This window comes from Passer domesticus, chromosome 9, assembly GCF_036417665.1.
Source record: "Passer domesticus isolate bPasDom1 chromosome 9, bPasDom1.hap1, whole genome shotgun sequence".
Taxonomy (NCBI): Eukaryota; Metazoa; Chordata; class Aves; order Passeriformes; family Passeridae; genus Passer; species Passer domesticus.
The window spans coordinates 26,376,757-26,401,776 of record NC_087482.1 but is presented as its reverse complement, the minus strand read 5'-3'; the positions used below and the strand labels follow the sequence as shown (position 1 = coordinate 26,401,776).

General features: G+C 48.5%; 1 protein-coding gene and 1 long non-coding RNA gene across 2 annotated transcripts in view; one reads left to right on the top strand and one right to left on the bottom strand.

Moving 5' to 3' along the window:
* Positions 1-847: 847 nt before the first annotated feature.
* Positions 848-25,020, top strand: part of WNT7A (Wnt family member 7A) — a 35,547-nt gene continuing 11,374 nt past the window's right edge. Inside the window, exons 1-3 of the mRNA XM_064432173.1 lie at positions 848-1,449; positions 2,319-2,545; positions 12,657-12,928. Of these exons, the coding sequence (XP_064288243.1) occupies positions 1,379-1,449; positions 2,319-2,545; positions 12,657-12,928 (570 nt within the window). The 5' untranslated portion in view covers positions 848-1,378. The remainder of the gene's footprint in view (positions 1,450-2,318; positions 2,546-12,656; positions 12,929-25,020) is intronic.
* Positions 12,941-24,902, bottom strand: LOC135307741 (uncharacterized). The gene is made up of 5 exons (XR_010368406.1): positions 24,161-24,902; positions 16,360-16,496; positions 15,374-15,721; positions 14,637-14,856; positions 12,941-13,103 (listed from the first exon to the last, which is right to left on the bottom strand). It is a non-coding gene; the product is annotated as an uncharacterized LOC135307741 (long non-coding RNA).

Genomic DNA, 25,020 nt, shown 5'->3' with positions numbered 1-25,020 from the left:
CCCGCTTGGACCCCCCGGGATGGTTCGGGAGAGCAGGGGGTCCGTGCGGCCGCTGCCCCTCGAGAGGGGCTCCAGCCCGGCTTCTCGGGGGGCTCTGGCCCGGCTCCTCTGAGGGACGCTGAGGAATCCTGTCATCGTGTTTCTGTCATCAGAAAAACATTATCAGCAGAACAATTCCCGCACCACACCCCTGTTATCATTTAGGTAACCTCCCTGTTTGAAATATTTTAAGTGGATAATAAAATAGTCACCATATCCGTGTAAATTCCCGCAACGAGGAGCCGGGATCCTCTTCCCGGCCGGGCCGGCGCCCCCGCCCGCGGCAGGCGGGCGGCTCCGCGGAGCTCCCGGGCGGCCGCAGCCCCCGGGCCGCCCCCGGCGTGGGCTCCGACCGCGGACACGGACGTGCGCCCGCTGCCACGGGGACCGAGCCCTGCCCTGTCACTGGAAGGATCGGCCACAAGACCGGCGGGGAGGTCACTGCGGGCACTCGGGGCTCCCTCTCGGGCCCCCCTCACCTGCCGGTGCCGCCTCGCCCCCCGGTGCAGCGCTCCGGGGATGCTGCGGCCGCCCGGGGCTCACCTCTGCGCGGGGACCGGGAGGCTGCGGGACAGCCCGCGACACGCGGGAGGCAGACCGGGGGGAGGAGCGTCGGGACAAACGCATAAAACCGGCCCCAGGTGCTCGGCAGCCCCGGTGAGCGGGCGGCGAGCGCGGAGTCAAAGCTGCGGCCCCGCTGCCGGCGTGGAGCAGCGCGGGGTGCGGGCCCCCAATGCCGCCCGGCGGGCCGGGGCCAGCCCCGGGGGCGTCCCCCGGTGACACCCCCCGGAGCCCCCGCCGCCTTCCCCCGGGCCGTGCCCGCAGGAGGAGGATCGCGCTGAGCCTGCCCGCCGGCAGGTGATCCGTCTGCCGCTCCTGTTCCCCTCCTGCCCACCTTCCCGCCGCGCTTTGCCCCCCCGGCTGGACAACTCCCTCCTCTGGAGAACACGCCCAAGTAGCTGAAAAAGAGAGAAAGAGAGGGGAAAAAAAAAAAAAAAAAAGGGGGTGGGGGGGTGTTGTGTGAAGAAGAAAGAGAGCCCATTCACACCGAAGGTGGGGACGCGGCTGGCGCTCGCGGGACGCCGCAGCCCGTCCAGCGCCGCGCTCCCGGACAGCGCCCGCGGCCGGAGCGGGGCCGGCAGCCGGGCGGAGCGCAGCCCCGGCGGGGCCATGCCCAGAGGCGGCGGGGGCTCGGCGCGGAGCCGCGGGCGCTGCGGGGTGCGGCGGGGGCTGCCCCGCTCGGCCGCCCGGCCGTGAGCGCCAGGCACGGAGCGGCCCCGGCCCCCAGCGCGCCGGGCATCGTTTCGCGTGTTGGTCTGAGCCACGGCAAGCAAGGAATATGAACAGGAAAACAAGGCGCTGGATCTTCCACATCTTCCTGAGCCTGGGGATTGTGTATATCAAGATTGGGTAAGTAACTTTTTTTTTCCTTTCCTTTATAACAATCGCGCTCTCTTTCGCGCTCAGCCCAACCTGCCCAGACCTGTTACTATTTAACTCGAGAAGTCTCAAAAAAAAAAAAAGAAAAGAAAAGAAAAAAAAAAGGGGGAGGATGATGGTGGAGATCACGATTATTTCTCAAAAGACAGGTAAAGCGCACCTCGGAGCGAGCCTCCAGCGGGGCGAGGCGGCGGCCCCGGCGATGTGCGGAGCTGCGAGGGGCTGGGCGGTGGTCCCTGCCGGGAAGGGACCCCGGGGCGATCCCTGGGCAGCCGTCCCTTCCCCAGCCCGGCCGGCGGCCCGGTGCGGGGTGTCCCGGCCGCTCCCTGGCCGGTACCTGCCCGCGCTCCCGCAGGGACATCCCTCGGCCGCTGCCGCCCGCGCAGACAACGCCGCCCGCCCCGGGAGGGCGCAGGGAGCGCGGCCGCGATCCGCACCCGCAGCATCCCCGGCCAGGTGCGCTGCGTGCGGGAGGAGGCGGCGCGGCCCCGGGGCAGGGAGAGTGGGTTCTCCCCCTCCCTTCCTTCCCTCTCTCCTCTGACTGCTCGGCAGGTTTGGGAAAACCCTCCCAGCCCTCTGCCTGTGCGCGACCTGGGCAGACAATGCCGCTGCATGCGCTTTAATTCTTGAAGGAGGAAGTTTGGTCCTGTTTGGTGGGAGCCCACGCGCTGCCGATCTCCGGCTCGGCTTGGAGAGAGGGACAGGGACAGGGCAGGGGAAAGGCGGGCGCTCTCCCGGCACCTGCCCGCCCCGGAGCCGCAGCGCGGGGAGGCAGCGGGTGCTGCTCTGCCGCCGGGACCAGCCTGCCCTCAGCCACCGCCGGTGTCTTGTCGTTGCAGGGGTTTCTCCTCTGTGGTGGCCCTCGGAGCCAGCATCATCTGTAACAAGATCCCGGGGCTCGCCCCCCGGCAGCGGGCGATCTGCCAGAGCAGGCCCGACGCGATCATTGTCATCGGGGAAGGGTCCCAGATGGGCATCAACGAGTGCCAGTTCCAGTTCCGCAACGGGCGCTGGAACTGCTCGGCCCTGGGCGAGCGGACGGTCTTCGGCAAGGAGCTCAAAGTGGGTACGTGCTCTCGGCTCCGCGGCCGGCCCGCCCGAGGGCACGGGGGGCACCGGGGCACGGGCAGGACGGGCACTGCAAGGGTGTGCACCCCTGCCGACCTGCTTCCCCCCCGGCAGGGCACCTGCCTGTGCTTCACTTCCCTGCCTGCCAGCTCCCACCGCACTATTTCACAGCCCTGCTCTCTGAAATCCTCTCCACAAAGCGTCCCGTTTGTGTGCACAGCACCTGATGTACTTAGGGACGGGAAAAAAAGGGGGCTGGCTCTTGCTGAAGGCAGCGGTGGGAGCTAGAATGCTGAGCAGAGCTGGAACTGCACTTCTGCCATGCAGGCACCCCCAGGGATACCGGCCTGATGTTTGTGCCTGGTGGGACCCAGGCACAGCCATGAGTCTCGCTGTGAGAAATTCCCAGCACACAAAATCCTTCCACAGCAGCTGTGCCTCTGTGGCATGAGGAAGAGTGGGTGTGTTCTGCTTTGAGATGTCAGGGCATTCACAAACGCTGGTCCAATCCACTGACAGAAGATCCCTCTTCCATTTTCCATGCCTTCAGTTATTGCAGCAGTACAAAATATATGCAAATTCTGAACTAAAGCAGCATTAATAATAACTAACGTAAATACCTGAAGAAATGGGGTATGAGATTAAAACTCTCATGCCCCCATCTGCAAAACACTGTAGTGAAATTTACCCAACATTTCTTTGATTCCACTTAAAATGCAAAGACCAAGGAATGTGTTTTCCAAGTACAGGCTAGTCTTTTTCAGAGCCACCACTGAAAGCTAATCACTCACAGCACTGCATTCCACGTCCAGAAGGATCTGTGGTTTCCAGTCTCTTCCCCATGTAAAATGAAGTTGCAAAAACCCAGAAAGGTTCAGCCTTGTCACTCTGCTCTGGAGCCCCTGAGAGCACTGCGTGTGTGTTTTACCACAGCAGTGCACACTGGTAGGTGTTCTCCAGAACCTAGATGGGTAAGGAAAGAGCAGGAAGAGAAGAACTCGACTCGGATTGGAAACCCTGCTTTTCAAAACCTTTAATAATCAGAGTGACTCAAGTAGACAAGGTAAAAGCTGCACAAGACTGGGAAACATGTGAAAATGGAGCATTTATTCAGATTAGCTCATTGTTTCTGTTCCTTGAGCTGAGCCCTTCCTGTCAGCGATGCAGGCAAGTGTTTGCCACTTCTGTCAGTGAAGAGTCCATTTGGATGGCTGGCAGGTTTGGCCTCTTCTAGTCCAAGAGTAACATTTCCTTAAACAGAAAATGTGAGGAGTTTTCTTCTCCCAGAAATTAGAAAATTGCAGAGTTGTTGTGGTCTGTTGTGTAAACATGCTCTCAGTTCCTTCCCTGCCTCCGAAAATTGAATTATTTAGCTAGCGGGTTATATTTAGGTCCTTTTAAAGAAAGTCAATATCAAAGGAAGTAGACTTTGATCTGTCTTTGAGGTGATAACTCTTAATATGTTCTATCTATCCATTACAAGGCTAAGATGGATAGGGCAAATTCTTCCTTGGTTTCAGAACACAGTCAAGAGTTGAATGGCATCCAAATTACAAAACTCCATAAAAATAATTTAAAGAATAACAAACCCCTCAAATTTAAACAGGTTGTACATGTTAATTTTAAAGTAAACTTTGGTAAAAATCACAGAGGGGAATTCTTCTTTTGCACAGACATTCCTGTGGTCTCAAGGATAAAACTACTGAGGCTCTCAAACACCACGAAATATATTAATGTAACTGTTCCTGTTCAGGTGGTCTCCTTGTTCTGCTTCTTCCCTATCAGCAAGTATAGAAACTCTATGGCTCTTGGGAAAAGGCATCTCTTGCTCTTTCCTAAGGATCTCTGCCAGGGTGTGCTCCAGGTTACCATCCAGAGAAATAATATCTTGCTTTGGTTAAAAAGGGTGCAACCTCTGTGCCATAAAGCCGTAAGTCAAACTGGTACCCACAAACAGGAGATCAGGCCTGAGGGCCTTACCTGAATAGGAAAGAGAGATGTGGGACATGAAGGGCCATGAAGCCCTATAGGAAGAATTTCAAGCTCCAGTAGGTACCAGAGAGTCTTGTGATCTAATTTCCAGCCCACAGCTTTGATGGCACACCAAGCCACATCTTCAGTTCCAGGTTTCTTTGCTTTTACTCTTGCTGGCTAATCTAATCTATGAATGTTACGCAAACGTACTGCAATTATTTAAATTCTCTTATTGCTGTTCAAAGTGATTCCCCTTCTGGCCCTGCTGTTGTGTAGCATAGGGATCATGGCACTCTCTTCTGTGTTTCTCTTTTCCTATCTTTAAAATGGCAACAGGAATACTAACCTTATTGAAACACTTGGAATTCTCTAGAAGGAAAGCATCAAACAATATTTCCCTGTTCTAACCTGCAGCATGTGTGTATTTTTAAAAATTCACATACAATTTATCATCCAGTGAAGTGATAGTTTATTTGTGGAGTTTATTTGTAGAGTTTATTTGTAGATGTACAGTAAGCAACCATTTGATTTCATCCTAGAGCCTATTTGTGCTCATGGGCTTGATTTCCCCGCTGGTGGCAGTGAGCTCCAGCCAGTGCCCAGCACTCACTCTCCATTTCCTGGGTCATTTTATCTGCTTTGCCCTTCCAAAGGGAGATTGTCCCCTCCTGACACCCTGTGGATGTAACCCCGTGCCAGCTGGTGACAGCAGTGCCAGGAGCATGGAGAGAGGTCCCCCAGTGCCATCGGATTGCTCTGCTCCGGTCACGGAGGGAGCGAGGGAGTCCAGATCGACACAGGGACAATTCTTCTAGACCATTCCACAGACACCTTATTAATAATGTAGAGTGGCAGAGAGAATTTCTAAAATAACAGTGGAGATGACGCAACGCTGCAATTATGGACACACTTAAAACCAAATATATTTGCCATGGTGGTCAGCAGTTCTGTTCCTGAGGACGGCCACAATCAAAACCAAGGTTTTTAAGGCAGGATAGGCCAAAACCCTCCTGCCTGTCTGTCTTCAGGTGAAACGTGGTTCAAGCCTAAGGATCTGAACAGCCAGAGATGCCTTTGATAGAGTCTGAAAATCAAATTTGGGCTCTGCTGGATCACAGGAAGAGTGAGAGCTGTGGCAAAGGCTTTCCATCAGGTGCCTCAGGGGTCAGCTTTGCAGGGTGCAACCTCGTGAGCAGGTGGACAACAGTGACTCTGCTGGTGTCTCAAAGGACTGCCTTGGGATCTGGAGGACACCACCACATTGGCATCATAGGGGAACAAAAGCCCATCTCCTTTTGCCGCAAGTGAGCAGCACTGGCACTGTTGAACAAGAAAGTGAAGTGGCACAAACTGTTTGACTGCACTTCCACAGAGGGACACGGCCAAGTGGAGACTCCTCAGGACAGATCTGAGAGAAGAGAGGCACAAGAGCCCTGCAGAGGCTGCAAGGACCCAGCGGAGGGGAGGAGGATGGAGGGAGTCCTGAGGTGTGAGTGGTGGTCTGCAAGGAGCATTTCAGCAAAACATTTCAGCCAGGTCTTCATCCTGGCCTTACTAAAATGCATCGATTTGCTCTCTTCTACCCTGGAAAATGCTTCAGCACAATCACATTGTACTTCACCCACCTGACATTACTCTTGGGAATAAGGAAAGCTGAAATCCAAAGAAGAATCCCCATAGACACGCTGGTCCCAAAGCTGATGAGCACAGCAGGGCAGCCCAGCAGCTCTGCACACTGTGCCAATGTCTTTGGCTCAGGGATCATCCCAGGCTGCCTGAGGCACACACTAAACCAGGAGAGTCTGCTGGCTTTCCTTTATCCACTGCACTGTTGGCTCTGCACTGGACTGAATTTAGCAGTGGTTCATTTTTCAGGTACTAAAATCGGCTTTTCTTCTATGGCTTCAAACAACGTAAGGGAAGAGGGACATTCCCACTCCTGCCTATTGAAACAAATGGCAACTGTGCTACAAGGCAAAGCCTTCACTAACCTGCTCAGAGCTGTCAGCTCTCCTACTGGTATGGAAAAGAGAAGATCTAGGACATTTTCCTCTCTGGATGGGTAGATTTAACACAAAAATCAACAGGAAAGTTATGAGTAAATCTTCATATTGTCACTGTGTTATAGACAAACACTTGTGAAAACATCCCAGTACAGGTGTGCTGAAGAACAGATATAATCTTCAATCATTTCAGGGAGTATTTAGATTTTAAACGCTGCTGTAGCCTCTCGTGCCAGGTTTTAAAGTCTCATTGTTTGAATTCCAGAATAACAGACCAAGTGAACAACTACTGGTGAGTTCCCAGAATCTCCTGAGCTGGAAGGGACCCTGAGGGGGTCATGGAGTCCAGCCCTGTCCCTGCACAGACACCCCAACAATCCCACCCTGTGCATCCCTGAGAGCGGTGTCCAAATGCTCCTGGAGCTCTGGCAGGAAAATCCTTCTTGTTTTTGTATTGCATGGAAGATCACCTGCCCAGGTCTGTGGGAAACAAAGTTCTGAGTGCTGCTGCACTATTTTTTTGGTCAATATTTAGAGGAAAGTTTGAGAAGTACTCTGTTTTCTCAACCACTGCTTTAGGAAGCCCCCAAAATGCACAGAAAAAAAAAAGTAATTAACTGGAGTCTTGCTATCTAGTCAGGTGAGATCAGAGTCTGAATTTCTGTGCTAGGTTTCCATCCCCTACAATCAGTTTTTACTGTGAGTATCTTGCTTAAGAACAGTAATTTGCAAGCAAAACAGAGGCCAGGCTGAAATATGGCCTGATCATCCAAAGCTGCTTTATGCCAAAAAGTCAATCTTTCTCAGCAGGGACTGTCACTACAAGATAAAACATTGCCCCAAGGTCACTGCAGTTGGAATTCCCATCACAAGGTTTTCATACCTGCCTTCAGATGTGTCTTGTGAGTACTTGTTCCAGAGAAACAGAGAGATTGCATCTGATGGGGAAGGTGGGAGATCTCCTGTGGCAGGGGCAGGGTTCCTCAGTAGGGCTGGGGTGTGGGGGCTCAGAGCCCTCTGAAAAAGGGGAGACTTATTCGAACTCCAAAATAATGGCTCTGGCTTTTCCAGTGCATGTCTTGAGTAGTAACTTTATAAATTTATTGGGGGTATTTTCAGAAATAATCACTTTAGCTGGAGTGTTTCCTCTGCAAAAGTTTCATGTGTTGATGAAAGGAACTTTAGCTCATGAGAGTGGGCAGGGCCTAAACCCCCAGAGTCTTGAAATGCCTCTTAAAGCCCCTGTGTATTTTATTTTATTTATTTGAACTAATCTTTGTAAAGCCACAGTGCTGTTTTATAGGGAACCATCCTTTTAATTCCTACTGAATACAATAATTTAAGGCACCAACCCCCCCCAACATTATGCAGAAGAGGAAGAAAAAATTAGGAAGAGGATACTTCAATGATTTTTTTTAAGCTTCCATTCTTGTTAATTACTCATGCTAGGTTAAAGAGAAATTAAAATAAAAAATTCTGCCAGACCATTTGTAGTCTACCAAAGAAGGAGGAGGCAAAGCCCAAAGCAGGCAGGGGATGGGCTCTGCTCTGCGTTTTTCCAGCCTGTGAGTTATGGCCTCTATAGAGAGATGAGGAGTAATGTTTGCTGTGGCACATAATTGGCAAGGTATGCTGTGTTTTCCATCTTTATATTTTCCCAATCATATTTCAGCTCATGTCACTACAGATAACTCCCTCTCTGACCCTTTGGCTTTAAATAGCAGAAAATACAACCAATGTTTTCCAGTGAGATAAACAGAAATTTGTCTCTCTTTTATTTCACAGCTTAGTCAATTTATGAGGGGGCTGATAGGGTGGGACAGGCAAACACCCTTAGATCCCAAACTGCTGAGCACCTACTGACTTCCTGCAAGTAAATCCACTCTGCATTTTGCAGGCTTAGGCTTTGTTTCCTAAAGAGCATCAAGGTATTGCACTTCCTTTTAAAAATAAGTTTCCATTTCTAGTCTGTGTGAATGAAGTTTTTACAAAATTTTCTAATTTAAAGATTAAACTTAAACCCTAATGAAGTTAGCTAAATTAAAACCAGAATGCAGACCAGTCTGTGCAGCTGGTAGACAGGCTGATCAGCCCAAACCCAGTCTAGCAAACATTCATATCCAAACTCAGAGGCATGCAGCGAGTGTTTGCAGAATTAAGGCTCTGAGGTGTGCGTGGGGTGTGTATAACTGTGCTCAGTGTTAGGAGAGAAGCTGCCCTGGTAACACCTGTGTCTGCACCCACCTGTGACCCTCTCAGTGCTTCCCCTTGAGACACCTGGCACCCCAGCATGGACACTGGCTGTGCAGGGCTCACAGACACAGGCACAGAGAGCCAGGGAAGGTGCTCTGCCCAGTGCAGGGTCTGCAGACAGGACTCCAGTGCTTTGGGAGAGGATCTGCATCAGCAGATGGAGCTGCAGAGATTTTGGGAGCCATCAATGCCAGGCTCTCTGCCATCAGAGCAAATGGAGCTGCAGTGTGCTGCACGCCTCACTGCAGTCCAGAAAAACACAGGAAAAGCAGGCGGATATCTCTGTCCAACAGGTGGAGAGAAGCTCCCGTGGTCCCAGAGCACCGAGGCACTGGCTAGGGCTGGGGAGAGCCCCAGGTGAGGGTGAGGAAGCAGAGCCATGGCTGGAACCCATCAGGTCCTGTGAATGGCCAGAGCAAGCTCTGACTGCTGCCGGATCCTTCTCTGGAGGTTCCAGTGCTTGGAGTTGAGCTCTGGAGTGTTTACCATGGTTTGTCTGAGATAAGGAGAAGAATGTGTGATTTGGGAGCTGAAAGGAGGGCTTGTAATTCTTGTACACGTCCAGAGCAGGTTGGACGGGGCTTGGAGCACCCTGGAGTGGTGGAAATGCCCCTGCCCGTGGCAGGGGTGGAATGAGAGGAGCTTTAAGGTCTCTTCCAACCCAAACCATTTGGGATTCCATGATTCTGTGACATGTGACTCTCCACATTTGCCTAACATCTGTAGGAGCAGCTGCCTGGCCATACCTTGGTAAAGCCACGTTTCCCCCTCAGATCCTCCAGGAATTTCAGCTCAGTGGAAATCCAAAGTAGCGGAGTAGAATTTCTACTTAAAAGTGGCAGAAACACCCCCATGCTGAGGTCACCCTGTTTGGACACAAACCCCTGGGATCTCAGGCACTGTCACAGAAGACACTCAGGCTGGTGTGAGCTTCCCTCCCATGTTGGCATTTCTGTGAGCCAGGCCAGGGTAATGAGACTTAAAAAGTCAATCATTTATGAAAAAAACAGGAACAGTTGGATGCAGACGTGACAAACCCACATCACTTTATCACTACTGCACAAGTGCCAAGGCACTTCCTACTTGGGTCAATTCTTCTAAGCACTTGCTTTGTTTACCTTGTAATCTCCAAAATTTGAGGTTTTAAAAGCTGCTAAGATTTTCTCCCAAATAAGACAAAGTTATAAAAAAATTTATGTAATGTAATTTATGATCAAGCTTGACACTGGCTTCTGACTCTGCTTGTACTAACTACTTTTGTATTTCCTACATTGCATTTTTTCTCCCCTCTAAAAAGCAAAATAAGTGCTCAGCCTCTACAATGCCGAGTATGTCAGATTCAAGTGATCTCCCAGTGGTTTTTGTTCTAGATCTTGAAAATAACTTGTGCTGAACAAAAATAATCTGATCAAAATCAAAAGGAAAAAAAGAACCGCATGCAAATTCAACTCAGAAATATTTCTTTGACAATGTCCCATTTGCTGCTTTGTGGAGCAGAAACCTGGTGTGATGCAGTGCTGCCCTCTGAGAGATAAAGGGGACTTCTTATTGTACACTGTTTGCCAGTGCCTTTTTCATAGTGTTGTGCTTACAGTAGTGAGGGTGCTGGTGAGTGTAAACTGGAGGAGGAGCTCAACTCCAAATACACCTAAAGCCTGGCATTTCTCTTCTACATTCAGATTTTTATAAAAAGCCAAGAGTTCTAGAAAGCTTCATCTGAAATTTCCATGGTCAAAACAAATCATGTTATGATTTTTTTTTTTTTGTGTTTAAGTAAGGAGAAACAAGGAATCCTTTGAGGAAGTCAGATAATTGACTGTTCCTTAATATTTATTAAGTTCTTTAATAAATGCAGCATGTTGCAGCATTAGGGATACTGCCTTTGCTAATAGAGGGCACGAGGTTGACTATTAACAGATTGTGATAATGTCATCTTGTTTTCCATTTTACTTCCTCGATACAAGGAAATGAACATTTATCATTAAAAGAGACAAGCAGAGAAATCCAGATCATATTACAAGAAAGGGATGCAGCCAAGGCTGAAGCGTAAGGTTTCCTTCCCAAGTGATGATTTTTTTGTGAAATGCAATGAGCAGCAGAAATGGGCTTGTTTCATGGGTAACAAACTCTTGCCAGCAGCTGAGGTCTGCCAGGACTCAACTGATGAGCACTTGGAGAAGGGAAGCAGATCTTCCCATCTGCACTCCCCTAATTAAGAGCCTGATTCTGATCCTATTCAACAAGGGTGCGTTTTGACATTGGAGAAATAAGAGTAGGACAAGTTCTCGGTTTGGGAGATCCAAAAATTTTTAAGGGCTGTTTGACATACCTGGGCAACCTCTGCAAACCTCCTCAGGCTGTGAAGGGCCCTCTCTCAGCTGAACTGGCCCCCAAAAGCCTCACAGATCCCGTAGGGCCCACGTGTGGGAAATACACCAGGATGCAACAAAACTTCAAAAAGAGAAATTAAATCTTAGATTTAAAGTGAGAACCCCCCCTCAGGAAACAGAAACCTGTCATTATGGCCTTGTTGCACAAAGTATTATTGGCCCAACCTCTGTCTTGCAGCCCTCTGGCGAGGCTGTTACTTCACCTTGCTCTGGTCACGGTGCCTACAACAGGTCAGGATTTTTTTTATTTTATGAGAAATTTTGAAACTAAACCCAAGACTTATTTCATTGAGTCAGCACAGATGTCAGTGTTGAAAACTTTTTGACACCTGCACTGTGAAGAAATTGTCCCAGTTGAGTTAAAATGTTTTCAGAACTCGAGTCAAACAGAAGCAGTAGTCCTGTAAAAATACAATTTAGTGTAGAATTAAATTTTAAAATAAAATCCTGCTTCTGAGCTGAGTTTTTAAAAGGTTGAATATGGGTGCTTTAACAACTTAACCCCCAAGCCCACCTGTTTTGTTTTTCTTTCTTTCTTTATTTTTGAGCTCCAACATTTACCACCTCATCCTTTTGCTTTAAGTTTAGTTTGCCTACTTCTAATATCATCTGGTAATATAGAGATGAAGCTGCCTTGATTCTTTGGAGTGACTACGTAGAACAGAGGCTAGGCAAGGTTAAGAGAATAAAGTGGGAATTTATTAAAGGCCTTTAATAGGGACACCTTAGGCAGCCAGAAGCCTCCCAGAGGCTGCACCCAGGATGGACGGTGGTCATGAGTTTTTCAGACAGTTGTAAATTTGGCCCATTTATATATCACAGGTTAATTCTTCAATTACAGCTGCAGGTAATGAAGTCATTTACTCCCAGTTTCCTCCTCCCCATTCACTTTTGTTTATACTTTTCAGAGCCTGAGGCTGTAGGATGTCCTTGAGTTTCAGGCCTAGAGGGATTCTTTGTCTGACCAAAATGTGGAGACAGTTAACTAACACTCTGTATGGAGTTTAGGGTTATACATTGATCAGTACAGGATTTGAAACATATAACAGCTAAACTCCAAAGGCATCAGCCTGAACAACACTTGATCTCCCCCTGCCTCCTGGATGGCCATTGCTTTAGAGATGAGCATCCAGCAGGTGAATCCCAGAGGAGCAGAGCCTGTTCATGGAGCGGCTTTCCAGCATTTCCAGGAGCAGGCTGTGCTGTGTGCCCACAGGCCCTGCCATTCCCCTGTTCATGGAGTGGGTTTCCAGCATTTCCAGGAGCAGGCGGTGCTGTGTGCCCACAGGCCCTGCCATTCCCCTGTTCATGGAGTGGCTTTCCAGCATTTCCAGGAGCAGGCTGTGCTGTGTGCCCACAGGCCCTGCCATTCCCCTGTTCATGGAGTGGCTTTCCAGCATTTCCAGGAGCAGGCTGTGCTGTGTGCCCGCAGGCCCTGCCATTCCCCTCGCCGTGCCCTGCCCGCTGCTCACGGCCATTCTCCTTGCAGGAAGCAGAGAGGCTGCCTTCACCTACGCCATCATCGCGGCCGGCGTGGCCCACGCCATCACGGCGGCCTGCACGCAGGGCAATCTCAGCGACTGCGGCTGCGACAAGGAGAAGCAGGGCCAGTACCACAAGGAGGAGGGCTGGAAATGGGGCGGCTGCTCCGCCGACATCCGCTATGGCATCGGCTTCGCCAAGGTCTTCGTGGACGCCCGGGAGATCAAGCAGAATGCCAGGACGCTCATGAACCTGCACAACAATGAGGCCGGGCGCAAGGTGAGTGGCCCTGCTGTCCCCGTGTCTGTCTTGGGGCTGGGATGGGTTTGGTGTCCTGCTCAGCAGAGCCACGGCGCTGCTGTGCTGCCATCGTTCACAGCAGACAAGTAGGCACCTCTGCAGGTTGTTGGACGGTCTGCTCATCAAGCATTTGTCTAAATGTTACTCTTTGCAGCTGTAAGAAAGGAAAAAAAAAAATCAAACAAGCGTTTTATCTGGGAAGTCAAACGGTACTTCTGGTAAAAAGCTGCCTGCTGCTGTGTGGGTGAGCAGGAGTCTTGTCAGGTTCAGACATGAACGTCTCACTCAGCTGAAAAGGGATCATTTTCAACCCTGTTGTTCAAATGTTGCTCTTTGTGTGAGAGCCGCCCCTGCAAGGAGGAAAAGGCTTCAGCAGCAAGACCCTGGGCTGAGTCCTTGTCACTCCGTGTCACACTGTGACGTGGATTTGGGTTCAGAACAGCAGCATTCCCACACACCCCATCCTTTGGGACTGAGAGCAGCTGCTGCAGAGGCAGCACTGGGGAAGGCAGGACTTCAGCAGCTCCCACACACAGATTTCCTGGGGATCCCAGGCACTGAACACCCAGGGTTTGCTGTCTTGGCCGTGTTTCTGATCTCCAGTGGCAGCCAGGCCAGGCACAGGACCCAGCCTGGTCTGAGCTATGCTCCCCAGGTGCCTGTGGGCCAGGCATTCCCAGGCAGTTCCAGTAGGACTGTGGCTCCAATTCCAGCAGCTGGAATAGCCAGGGTTGTCTGTGTGCTCCCCACAGCCCAGGTACAGCCCAGCAGGGCTCTCTCTGCAGGAGTTCTGCTGATCCCATCTCCCAGGGATGTCAATCCTTGCTTCCTCAGCTCTCCTTTTACCTCCTCCTATGCAATAGTCCTGATTCCAGCATCATGTGAGTGTGACTTAGAGGCAAATGGGAGAAGGAAGTTGGGAGCAGCAGTTAATTTGTGGATGCTATTTTTGTTGTGGTAATTACCTGTAGGCTCTGAGACATCTCCAGTTATGCTGGAGCCAGGCAGATTGTATTGAAGAAAAGCCATTTCCACCCCAAACAAAAGCCTGACCCTTCTTTAATTTAATGCTAGTGTAGGAGTTTTATAGATGATATTCTTGGTTTTACTCTGTGTAGTATCCCAAATACCCGTCTGGCTTTGTGCTGAGAAAACTTGTACTTCAACACCAGCAAAATGAACCCTGAATTCCAAAAATAACTCAAGGATTGAGCATTAATATTTGCGAAATGAATGGTTCTGAGATCTTTATTACTTAGTTTCTGGTAGCGTGAAGGCACATCCTGAAAATCCTGATGAAGTACCAACACCCACAGTCTGTTCTGCTGTATAAGCATAGACCCAGTGAAACAAAAAATAGCAGAGGAGTTTCACCTTTGTGGCAAAGCTACTTCCTTGAAAGGTCTGCTTGTATTTGATGGGTGCTGGCAGTAAAAGATTCCTAGGAAATGACACACCAGCCTACACCAGACTGCAAACTCGGCTGGAACTGCCTACTGGCCAGAAATGTTTCCCCAAAGCAAAGCTCAAAAATGCAGACAAATAGAAAAGTTGTGGTTTTTTATCTCGGTTGTCCTCCAGGTATGGACCTTGGGCAGAGGAGGGCCATTGGTGCTGGAGGTGGCTGTGGGAAGGCCGGGTCCAGGAGCCTCCCCAGCCTCCCCTCCAGGCTCCTCGTGTTTCTCACCTTTCTGTGCACAATTTGCTGTCCTGGAAACTTGTGCCTGGAAGGTTCAGCTCTCCACATTGTAATCTGGGAGAGCAGTGGTTTGTGCTATCTCTGGCCATCTGCCATTTCTCCAGCAGGCTCAGGAACTGCTCTGATCTAGAGATAGCTCTGCGCTTCTTCCTGCATCCTCACAGAGCAAAATTGCACATCTTTGTTTGAACACATCTCTGCTTGAAATCTGCAGGGGAGAGAAAAGAAAGAGTAACAGAACTGAGGAGAGGGCTTGCTGCTCCACTGTCCTGTAGAGAATGAACAAATTATGTTTTTGCTAGAGAGATTTCTTTCAGGCTTTGCCTCTGTGTGAAAGATCACAGTATTTAAAGACAATTGGCAGGGAAGGCCATTACAGGTATTTGGCATGCCAGGACTCTCACAACCTGACTCTTCCACAACAAAGACAGCCTTGTTGTGAGGTGGAACTCCAGTTTGGAGCAATATGGATCTTATCAGCCTCCACACAATCTATTCATGGTGGCTTTCCTCTGGGCTACAAATTCTTGTCTTGTTTCACTTGCCCATGGCTAGGTTTTGATGATATTTATACACTTTGGAGACAGACTGGCACCTACCAGGCTTCCAAAAATAAATCAATTATTATTGATTTCTTGCCACCACCTGTAGGCACTGCTACGGTGTTCAAAAGTCAGTCCCTCTACTTTGGTCTTGCAATGTGAAACTGTGCTGTGCCCACTCACCTGGTGCTCACCTGTGACAAGCTCCTTCTTCATGGTGACACCTGCTGCAAGTGGTTCAGGATGCACTCTAGAACAGCACAGATCCATCAATATCGAGTTGTCTTCTTGAGAACCACTGATAAAGTCATCCATTCCATCTTGGCAGGTGAGAATGGTCTGCTGGGCTTACTTGGCAGCACTGGGCACAGAAGGGACTGCAGGGTATGAGCTGACAGAGAGCCACCAGGGAAAGCCTGATCCAGGATTTGTGGAGACCTCAGTTCAAGGCATTCCAGCCTCTCACAGTCCTGTCTTACCCAGGCAATTTCTCTGTGCTCCCTGGGGTGCCAGCAGCAGCCTCTGAACATCCTGAAGACAGAGCAGGGGTACAGTTATCCAGGGAATGGGCACAGCCCCAAGGCTGCCAGAGCTCCAGGAGCCTTGGGACAACACTCTCAGGGATGCCCAGGGTGGGATTGCTGGGTGCCTATGCAGGGCCAGGGGTTGGACTGGGTGATGCCTGAGGGTCTCTTCCAGCTCAGGATTCTCTGTAATTCCACAGTCTGTCAGTTCTTGCTGGAAGTGAGACAACTGAGGGTGTCAGATGTGGAGGATTTCAAAGGTCATAGGTGGAGAACATCCCTGTTCCTTTGCTGAACAGCTCGGGTCATGCAGTGCCTGGAGAGCCCCGGGGCACGCCCAGGATGCAGTGAGGAGCAGCCCTGGGAGCAGAGTGGGGGACACAAGCCATTCCCAGCTGCTCCCCACCACAAATGCAGCCAGGGGTGCCCGTGGGTCCCGCAGCCAGGGCCAGCTTTGCTCAAGCTGAAGGACAGGGCTCTGTGTTTCTCTGTCTGTCTGGGGGACAACCCAGCAGGACTCACTTGTGTAGCACAAGTTCCTTGGGCTGCTGGAAGGGCAGAGGCAGAGTTCTGAGCAGGGGTCACCAACACCCCACCAAACTGGCCCAAGCAGCCCCAGAGCCTTACCTCATTTGTCAAACCTACCGGAGAGCAGCAATTCCTGACCTTCAGAATCAGAGTTTAGGGTGTCTTTCCTCTTTGAATTAGTGTTTCCTGAAGTGCTGATTCACTGCAGGAAGGAGCAGGCAGTACAGTGAGAACAGGAGGAGAATTCATAACAGCTGGGTCAGAAAAGGGAGATAAAGCTTCAATTAATTTAAAGGCATAATCCTTATTTGCCCTGCAAATTTCCATGTGAGGGGATATAATTGCAAGACTGAATTGTCTGTTAGCAAATTTGTCTTCTCAAATATGAAGTTGATTAAATTACTGTAAGTAACACAATAATGTATGTCTGAGAGATATTTATACTCCAGGAAACAGAAATGTTATTCTCCAGGTTATCCTGCTAAAAAATAACGAAGTAGATACTGAAAGGCTCTACACATTCTGGCTGTAAGCATTTCATTCTGACTGCATGGCAAGGTACATGACCAGACTGCTCTCTCCTCTCGTTTTCCCTGTGACATTGAAATTCCACAAATGGCATCTTGCATCAGCGTTACATCATATTAAGTATAATGCAATATTATGAGTCATTGTTATAAATCATGGGCAAAGGCTGCATTAGAAGGCTTTTGCCTTCAAGAGCACATCAAGGTGGATTTTTATTCAGCATTTCTCTTTGGAGGCATGTGTAGGTGCACTAACTTTGCAATGTCTCTCCATCCTCTGCATCAGGAGCATTTCAGATTTCCCCTTCAGCTCTGAGGCTCCCGGGGGATGTGGAGGATGTGCCTGACAGAGCTGCTGCAAACAGCAAGCAAAGCTGGGAGCACCAGAAGGTGTTCATGAAATGGATCATGCAGAGATCACAATAGGCTAGAGTGTTTAATGTTTTATCCTGTAAAAAACTGCAGCAAGGCTGAAGTGGCACAGTGGCATTCCGAAAGCAGGGAGCTCAGGGCTGTCATGGAAAGCCACACTTGTGGGAGTCTTTACTTGCTGATTCTTTGGCCTCAGGAGGACACTGCTGCCATGAGACTTCCTGAACATGTCCCTCTTCTTGGGGGGTGTGCAATCACCACTGCAATCAACTCTCTCTGGAGGGGACAGCTATTTCACCTCTCTAAAAATAACTTTTTCTTTAACTACCCTTTCACCTGACTACCAGCAGCAGCAGCAGCACAGAACACAACCTCCTGCAGATGAATGACTTAAAAAGCTGTGAGCATCATGTTAGGAAAAAGACATGGCTGATAAAAGAGGCTGCCAAACAACATGGCATTTCTATTTTTCTGAATATAGGCCTGAAATTCTGAAGATTTAATAGTTCTGCCTGAGCAAAATCTTAAAGCACGAAAATATGCAGTGAAAGGGGAATGCAGCTTGTGGGCTTGCAGCCTCACTGGAGTCGCCCTGCCTGGGGAAGAGCAGTCTTGCAGAGGGACCCCAGCATTCCAGCAGCTCCTGGTAGGAGCTCTGCTCCCAAAAGATGACCAGGGATGCTGGTCTGCTTGGCAGGCACAGCTGGGTGCCAGGGGGACACAGAGGCACAGAGGAGCCAGGAGATTCCTGCCACAGGGATGTGGCTGCTGTAAGCTGGCCCTGAGCTGTGCCTGCACACCTACCCTGCTGCTCCTCCCTCAGCAGGAACAGCTCTCATGGCACACAGAATAAAACTCCAGTGTCTGGAGCTGCTCACAATTGCTGAAGACTCCAGAGAGTCTCAGAGAGTGGTATCAAGCCAAGCAGGACTGGGAGAGGCTGCCCTGACAATCCTGGCACCAGCAATCAAGGGATATTGGAGTACCAGCAGCACAGCCATGTTTCCTGGAGTTCAGGATTTAGCAATGCCTTTGCAATTGCACTTCACATTTTCCAATGTGTTTTTGTTTGTGGTGGGATTTTTTTGGTTTGGTTTGGTTTTTAATTTGGTTTGGTTTGTTTTTTCTGGCTTGGGCACAGAAACGTTCCTCATTTTCCTTTTGAGAAACTCCTATTCTTGATGTTGGGGATGCTCCTCAAACACTCAGCTGAATGGTGCCCTTGTTGATAGGGGCAGTGACAATTCTGCCAGACCCCACTGCCACTGTCAGGGCTGTGACAGGGGAGGTTGGCAGATCTTGACCTACAGCCTGGCCATGGCACCACTGTGCTGGAGACAGCCATGCCCAAAACATCCTCCAAACCTTGCTCAGCCAGGTCAACACACAGCATTTCCACTCACAGAGCAGTAGCATTAATAGATAAAAAATTGGCTCCACTGCTAAAACGACACACAAACCCAGGAAACCTGGTGCTGGGTGCAGGAGATGTGCCTGTGTAGGGTGTCCTAGGAGCTCTCCTGGTACAATATTTGGCCTAGATTAAAACCAGGCAGACAGAGAATGCTGAGGAGAAGGTTTACACGCAGGGCTTGCACCTCAATGCGACCAGACAGAATCTGTAAAAGCATCTTCTGGCAAATCTCCGATGTGGCTGTGGAGGCAAACAGGAGTGTCCACCCAGTGACCTGGACCCAGTTCCATCCATCCAAGGTACACCCAGTGCTCAGGCCCTGCCTTCCCTCCGAGCACTGGCGGGCCTGGCATCCCAGCTGTACTTCAGTGCAATTAGAAAAGGAGCCTTAAATGCCACAAAGTCTGTCCTGGCAGCTTTGTTGGCTGGGGCAGCAGGATTCCCAGAAAGGCCAAGCTCTGAGTTTGGAGTAAATCCAGTTCACTGAATGGGAAAGCTCCCATTGAGACTGGTGGGACCACAGGGTGCAGCTGAGTGCTTCCAAAATCCCATCCAACTCCACCCCAAGGCTCTGCTGGGCAGCCTCCTAGGTGTGAAAAGAAATACACATGCCTTGCAGCCTTACAGCATTTTGTTTGTGTTTGAAAGGATCAAAGCACTATTTATGGCTTTCCTACTTTTTAGATAATAGTCTTAAAGCAAGTCTGAGCTTGACAGACAAGCTCTGCATCTTCTCAACAGCCCAGAGTAAAGATAAAGGAAGCATTAATGTTGGTCTAAATTATGAGAGGGAATTGGACTGCACAAGAACTGTAATCCACAAAAATGAATTTTCATTCCACTTGTCCTCCACTTTCAGCTAATCAGAAATGGTGATACATGGTCCTACTTGTATTTTGGCTTTCAGCTCCCTCCTATATCTCATGTGGTTGAAGACTGAATTCCTGATTTACACTGGAGATTAGGGAATGATAAATGCTATCACTCTCCTGCAGTCGCAGTTTTAGAGGATTCTGGCATTATGAGCAAAACATGCATTTCATGTGCGCGATTACTGGAGCTGACAGTCTGTCATGCTGCTGACAGAGGGCTGGGACTGAGGGCCAGCCTCTCTTCATAAATAACAGAGATCTCAAATTCCAAATTTAATAGTGGGCACCTTTTATAATGGCAATAATCAGGTGTTTGCTTTGGTGATTAATTTGCTCAGCAAAGCCACTGGCTGGGGCACAGGTTTCTGGACAATTTCTGGTTTAATCTGACCTTTCTCTTTGGACAGTTAGCAACACTTCCCATAGGACTATGCTTGTCATTCAGTGCTCAGAGGGGATATCAGCTAGACAAAAGTAGGTGCTGTGTAGATGATTCATTTTTCCCAGGATTTTCAGCACCTTTGGAGCCTTGATAGAGTCTTTGGTGTCTCTCCTGCAGCAGAGCAAAACATTAATGATTTTACGCATATGCAGCTTTCACAGAGCACAGTCATCCCACAGCAAATTCCTGCTGTGTTTGGGGGTTGTAAAACTTATCCTGGTCATAGAAAAAAGAACAACCTGAGGGGCTGGAACAAGATGGGCTTCAAGGTCTCTTCCTACCATTCTGTAACTATATGAAAAGTTGCAAGAAAAACCCAGCACTTGTTAACCTTAACTGTGACCTATGAGCTTGGCTGTCCTGTCTTGTAATGTTTTTATTAACCTGTGCTCCTTGATGTTTTGTTGAGATCATAATCCAAGATTTTTGAGCTTCATACCTGAATTTTGGCCTAAGTTGTTGAAAAAAAAAATCAGAAATAGTGGTTGAGAACTGTTCTGTTTCTTCCAGTTGTCATTTGTCACACTGGAAATTCAGGTTTCCAAACCCAAGACTGATCTCCTTGCCTGTTATTGGGGTTTTCCATATCCGCGCTTTAGCAAAACTCAAAGAAGTTGGTATTGGCCAAGTCAGCAAGAAACCAATGGTTAGACCAGTTCACTGAGACCACTTTTAATGCAGAAACAGGTGGTGTTTATACATGAAGTGTTCACCAAATTCTGGTGGAGATCTCCCACTCTGCAGCCTCATTCACTAAATCTCTGACAAATTAAACTCGGATGTGGGGCGGGATCTCTGCTACATGCTGTGAGAAACTGGAATCCTCTGCAGTTACAGCCCAGACCTCCTAAGCCTGAGCTGAAAGTATCTCCAGGAATATTTCCAAGAGCCTCAATGATGAGTCAGGAACATGAACCCAGTTACCTGAGCTAAGCCTGTAACTCAACAGAGGTTTTGGTCAAACTGAAAGTTAAACCAAGGTTTGGTTCAAACCTTGCCATTAACACAGGGTGGCAGAAAACTCTGAGCTCATGAAGCCCTGAATACTCACCAAGAGAAATAATTGCTAGCATGTGCTGTGCAAATGGAACAGACTTTTGCTTTAATGGAAAGGGTTTCCAGGTATTTCGAAGTAAACAATTTAAAAAATCAATTAATGAAGAACAACCATTTAGTCCAAGGACACAGACAAGGCTTGTTGGTACTGGAAGCATGCAGAACTGAGCTATGGAAGGACAGAAAGGTTTCAAGGACCTGCACTGAGGATGCCTGGCTCTCATGGCCAGTTAGTGTCAGATTAATTTGAATTAGTGCTGGTTATTGAAACCAGCCCGAGCCTTCTGGTACTTGAAAGGGAGCTGCACCTAAAGGGTGTCCCTGGGCCAAGCAGCAGGAATGCCATGGCATGGGCTGTAACCCAGATCTGAACCAGCTCCATCCTGCAGCTCCAGCCAGGCTCCCGTGGGAGCGAGCTGGTGGCCTGCACTGAGGGACCAGCCTTGCCTACAGCATTCCAGATCCTGTACCAAAAATGAGCCCACACACAGTCAGGGGACAGCCACACAGCCTGAGACAGAGCTGCTCCCCCAGGAGATGTTCCCTGAGCCACAGCACACACTGTTGTGTTTGGGTGGATAAATCCTGCAGGCGTAGAACAATTAACCATTGAGAGGGTGCAGTAGCCTGTAAAGAATTGCAACAAGGAGTCAAGAGAATGTGTCCAAAAACCATGGATTAAGACTTCACAAAAGTTTCTTCAATATATCTACACTTTGTCATATTTAGTTGAATTTACTTTGAAATTTCCAGTGGGAAATGAGAAGGCAAAAGGAAGCCAGACACCAAGTGAGTGCTTAGGCTTTGCTTTCCCAGGGAATCAGCCTGAGAAGTCTGCTTTGCTATACTTTGTGCAAATTTAGACTGAAAGGTGTAGTCAGACTTAAAATATTTTCTAGAAAACTGTAGATTTTAATAACTATGCTAAGGAGCACCTTAGCATTAAGATATTTGTTTAATTTGATCCAACAGACTTCTGCTTATATTAAGGTACCCCTTAATGAGAGATTTATAAAATTCGGATCAGATTAAAACACTTAAGGTGCACTACAGACATGCATGGTTTCTTTAGCTGATGGTTCATGTACTGGTGGGGCTGGTGTTTAGCTCTGTTACAGGAATCCTGTGGTCTTCTGAACTGGAGACCTGGAGCAACTGGTTAACCCTTTGTTAAAAACATCCATCTCAAGGTGAAGACTCAGTTGTGCATGGCTTATAAAGAGGAACCATCAAAGGCATTGTAGGCTGCTGCTGTTGCTGAACTCGTGTGTAAGTGGTGAGCAGGTAGATCAGTTCAGAAAAAGCAGCAGCACTGTGTGGTGTGAGGTGAGCTGGCTCAGGAGAACCCCACCCAACCACACAGCACACCTCAAAAGTGAATTCTGTTAGCATGTGATTGCTTTGTAAGAAAAAAGCTTCAACTATTGAATCACATGATGGTTGGGGTTGGAAAGGACCTTAAACCCATCCAGTCCCGGGCTGGCCTTGGACACTGCCAGGGATGCAGGGGCAGCCACAGCTCCCCTGGGTACCCTGTGCTTAGGCTGCACTCAGCATTACACATACATTTAGAAAGTTCCACTTTCTTCTGCATAGGAGAAAATTTTCATTGAGAAGAGGCCAGAAGATCCCTGTTAAAATTCTTGGCCTGGGTCTGGGCATGCTGCTCTTGGCAGCTGCAGGGCTGCAGAGAGAGGCTCTGCTGGTAGGATCTTATCTCTGATAAGTGGGAGCTATTTGAAAACGTAGAAGTGTGGACCTATTGTCCCATCTGCAGCAGGAGGGGGAAAGCACTTATGGATCAAACTTAATTAGAAAGTCAGCTTTGTAATATTACAATTAACACCAAAATCATGTTACTTTATGGTAACATGAGTAATTTGAATTGTAAACACAAAATGTGCGGAAGTCTGTACACAATATACACTCTGTCATTGTGATCCAGCTTCTGCTTTCCAATAACTAACACAATTGCATGGAGATTATCTGGTGGAATAGTGAGACATTTCTTTTAAACTGACAGGAATGGCTCTCACTTCACTGAGCAGCTGTGGCTTGGTGTCCCAATCTGGTGAGATCCCACTCAGGGTACATCCACCCATGGCAATGGGCTTGGAGCCTCTGCCACAGCCAGGGTGATGTTATCCCTGGAGAACAGTGGGGCTGGGAGTGGGAAGGGATTGGAATGGCTGTGAGGCAGCTCAGGTGCTCTTCCCAGATCAGTGAATGGCAGGTAGGCAAAGCAGGCCATGGGTGCCTCTCCAGTGCCATTAGCTGTGAACAGTGTTAGGACTGAAGTTTAAATATCTCTCTCTGGATCAAATACAAGCATAGCTCATGTTTTATTCTAGACCAAAGGAGTTAATGGAGAAGTTGAGCTAAGAGACTTTGTGTTTTCATAAAGGCAGTACTGCAAAATTGATGAAGAATTACTTTGACATTACCTAAAAAAGCCGATAGAAAGGAAAAGCATCTCTTTCAGCTAAAACTACTGTCTTGGAGAACCAAAATTTATAGACATTTTTCAGCATGATGAATAATATCCTCTGTAGTATCATCTGCTGGGTACCCTAGGGGTTAACTCTCACAGTTTGGTATGCAACCAAATGAACCTATAATTAACTGTGTGTGGCTATTGGTTGGAAATGTTTGGAAGCAATATGAACTGATAATATCCTGCAGCTCATGCTCCTGCCAGTACCTGGCTTTGTTAGTTTAGCACAAGAGGTGTTTCCTGATTACTTGTCTGGAACCAGCCAGGCTGCTCTCTTGGTTTCCATCACTCTTTGGAAACTTTTCTCTTGACAACTTCAGCATTTGTCAAAATGCTCTACCTGGTGGCTCCCAGTTCTTTATACACCATCTTTACTGCCAGCACCACTTCACTGGAGAGCTTCCCCTCCACTGGGGAAGGTCCCACAGAAGGTGAATTTCAGTGGGAATGAGTCAGACCTGGGTCATTCCTCTCCTTGTGAAACCACTGTGACGGGGACAAATTCCAGTTGTGTCATTTCTTGTTTTCCCTGCACCATTTTTATGTGCAGGATGACTCAGGCTCCATGACAAAGCCCAAAGCAAGGGGCAGCAGTGACGTCCTTGTCTGAATAACCCCAAGAGTTTAACTCATTGTGTACCCAAAGTGAGGAGCATAATTAAATTCATTTCCTCTTACCTGGGGGCATTTCCCATTTCTTCAGAAATATAATGCTAAAACATAAAGTACAAGCACAATTACCTTCTTAGTGCCATCTTAGTTCAGAGGCCGAGAGAATGGGTGAAGATCACTGTCCCAAGATCAAAACTTAGAGCAGACACTCTGGACGTAGGACACTGGCAGGATTGCCTTCACTTTGAAGGGGTCAGGGTCAGCAGACACGGCTCAGCTTGGACTTCATTGACTTCACTGCTCTGATCCATGCACTGGCTGCAGGGATGAGCTTGTAGGGTGAAGCAGGGATTAAGGAAAATCGTGTTTTTAACAATGGACGTCCATAGCATTTTTAATACATAGCAAAATACCACACAGTTCACTATTTTAGAGAATCCTGATTGGAAGTATCAGCATTTTAGGATGATTTTCAACTGGTGACCAGAATGTAAGGAAGGTAGATATGACCTAAGAAGAAGTGTTATGTGGGTAGCATGTCAAAAGGCAGAAAAATTGCTGCCTCATTTTCTTTCTAAACTTAGTGTCTCAGTGTCAGTGAGCACCATGCTGTTTCTTTATTTCAAAACTCCTCGATCATCATCTTTTATTCACTTTTGGCATGAACCTTCTATCCAGTATCTTTTTGGAAAGGAAGATATGTACTGTGGAAAACTTATGTAGTGATAGGAAGGAAGGCTAGATAACATAACCAACAACTCTATCTGTAATTCTGTACCACCACCCCCATTCCCAGCCTATTTCAGCTTCATCCTACAAAGTGCTCAGGTAGGCCAGACAACAAGACTGTTCAGTATTTCACAAGCTAAAATCCATCATGTCCACAGTGTCAGTTTTGCTTGGACAGCAGCAAGTAATGATCCTAGATAAATTTTCCCTTAATCTCACAATCCCATTTCAGTAAGGGGCTAGGAAATCCCATTTTCATT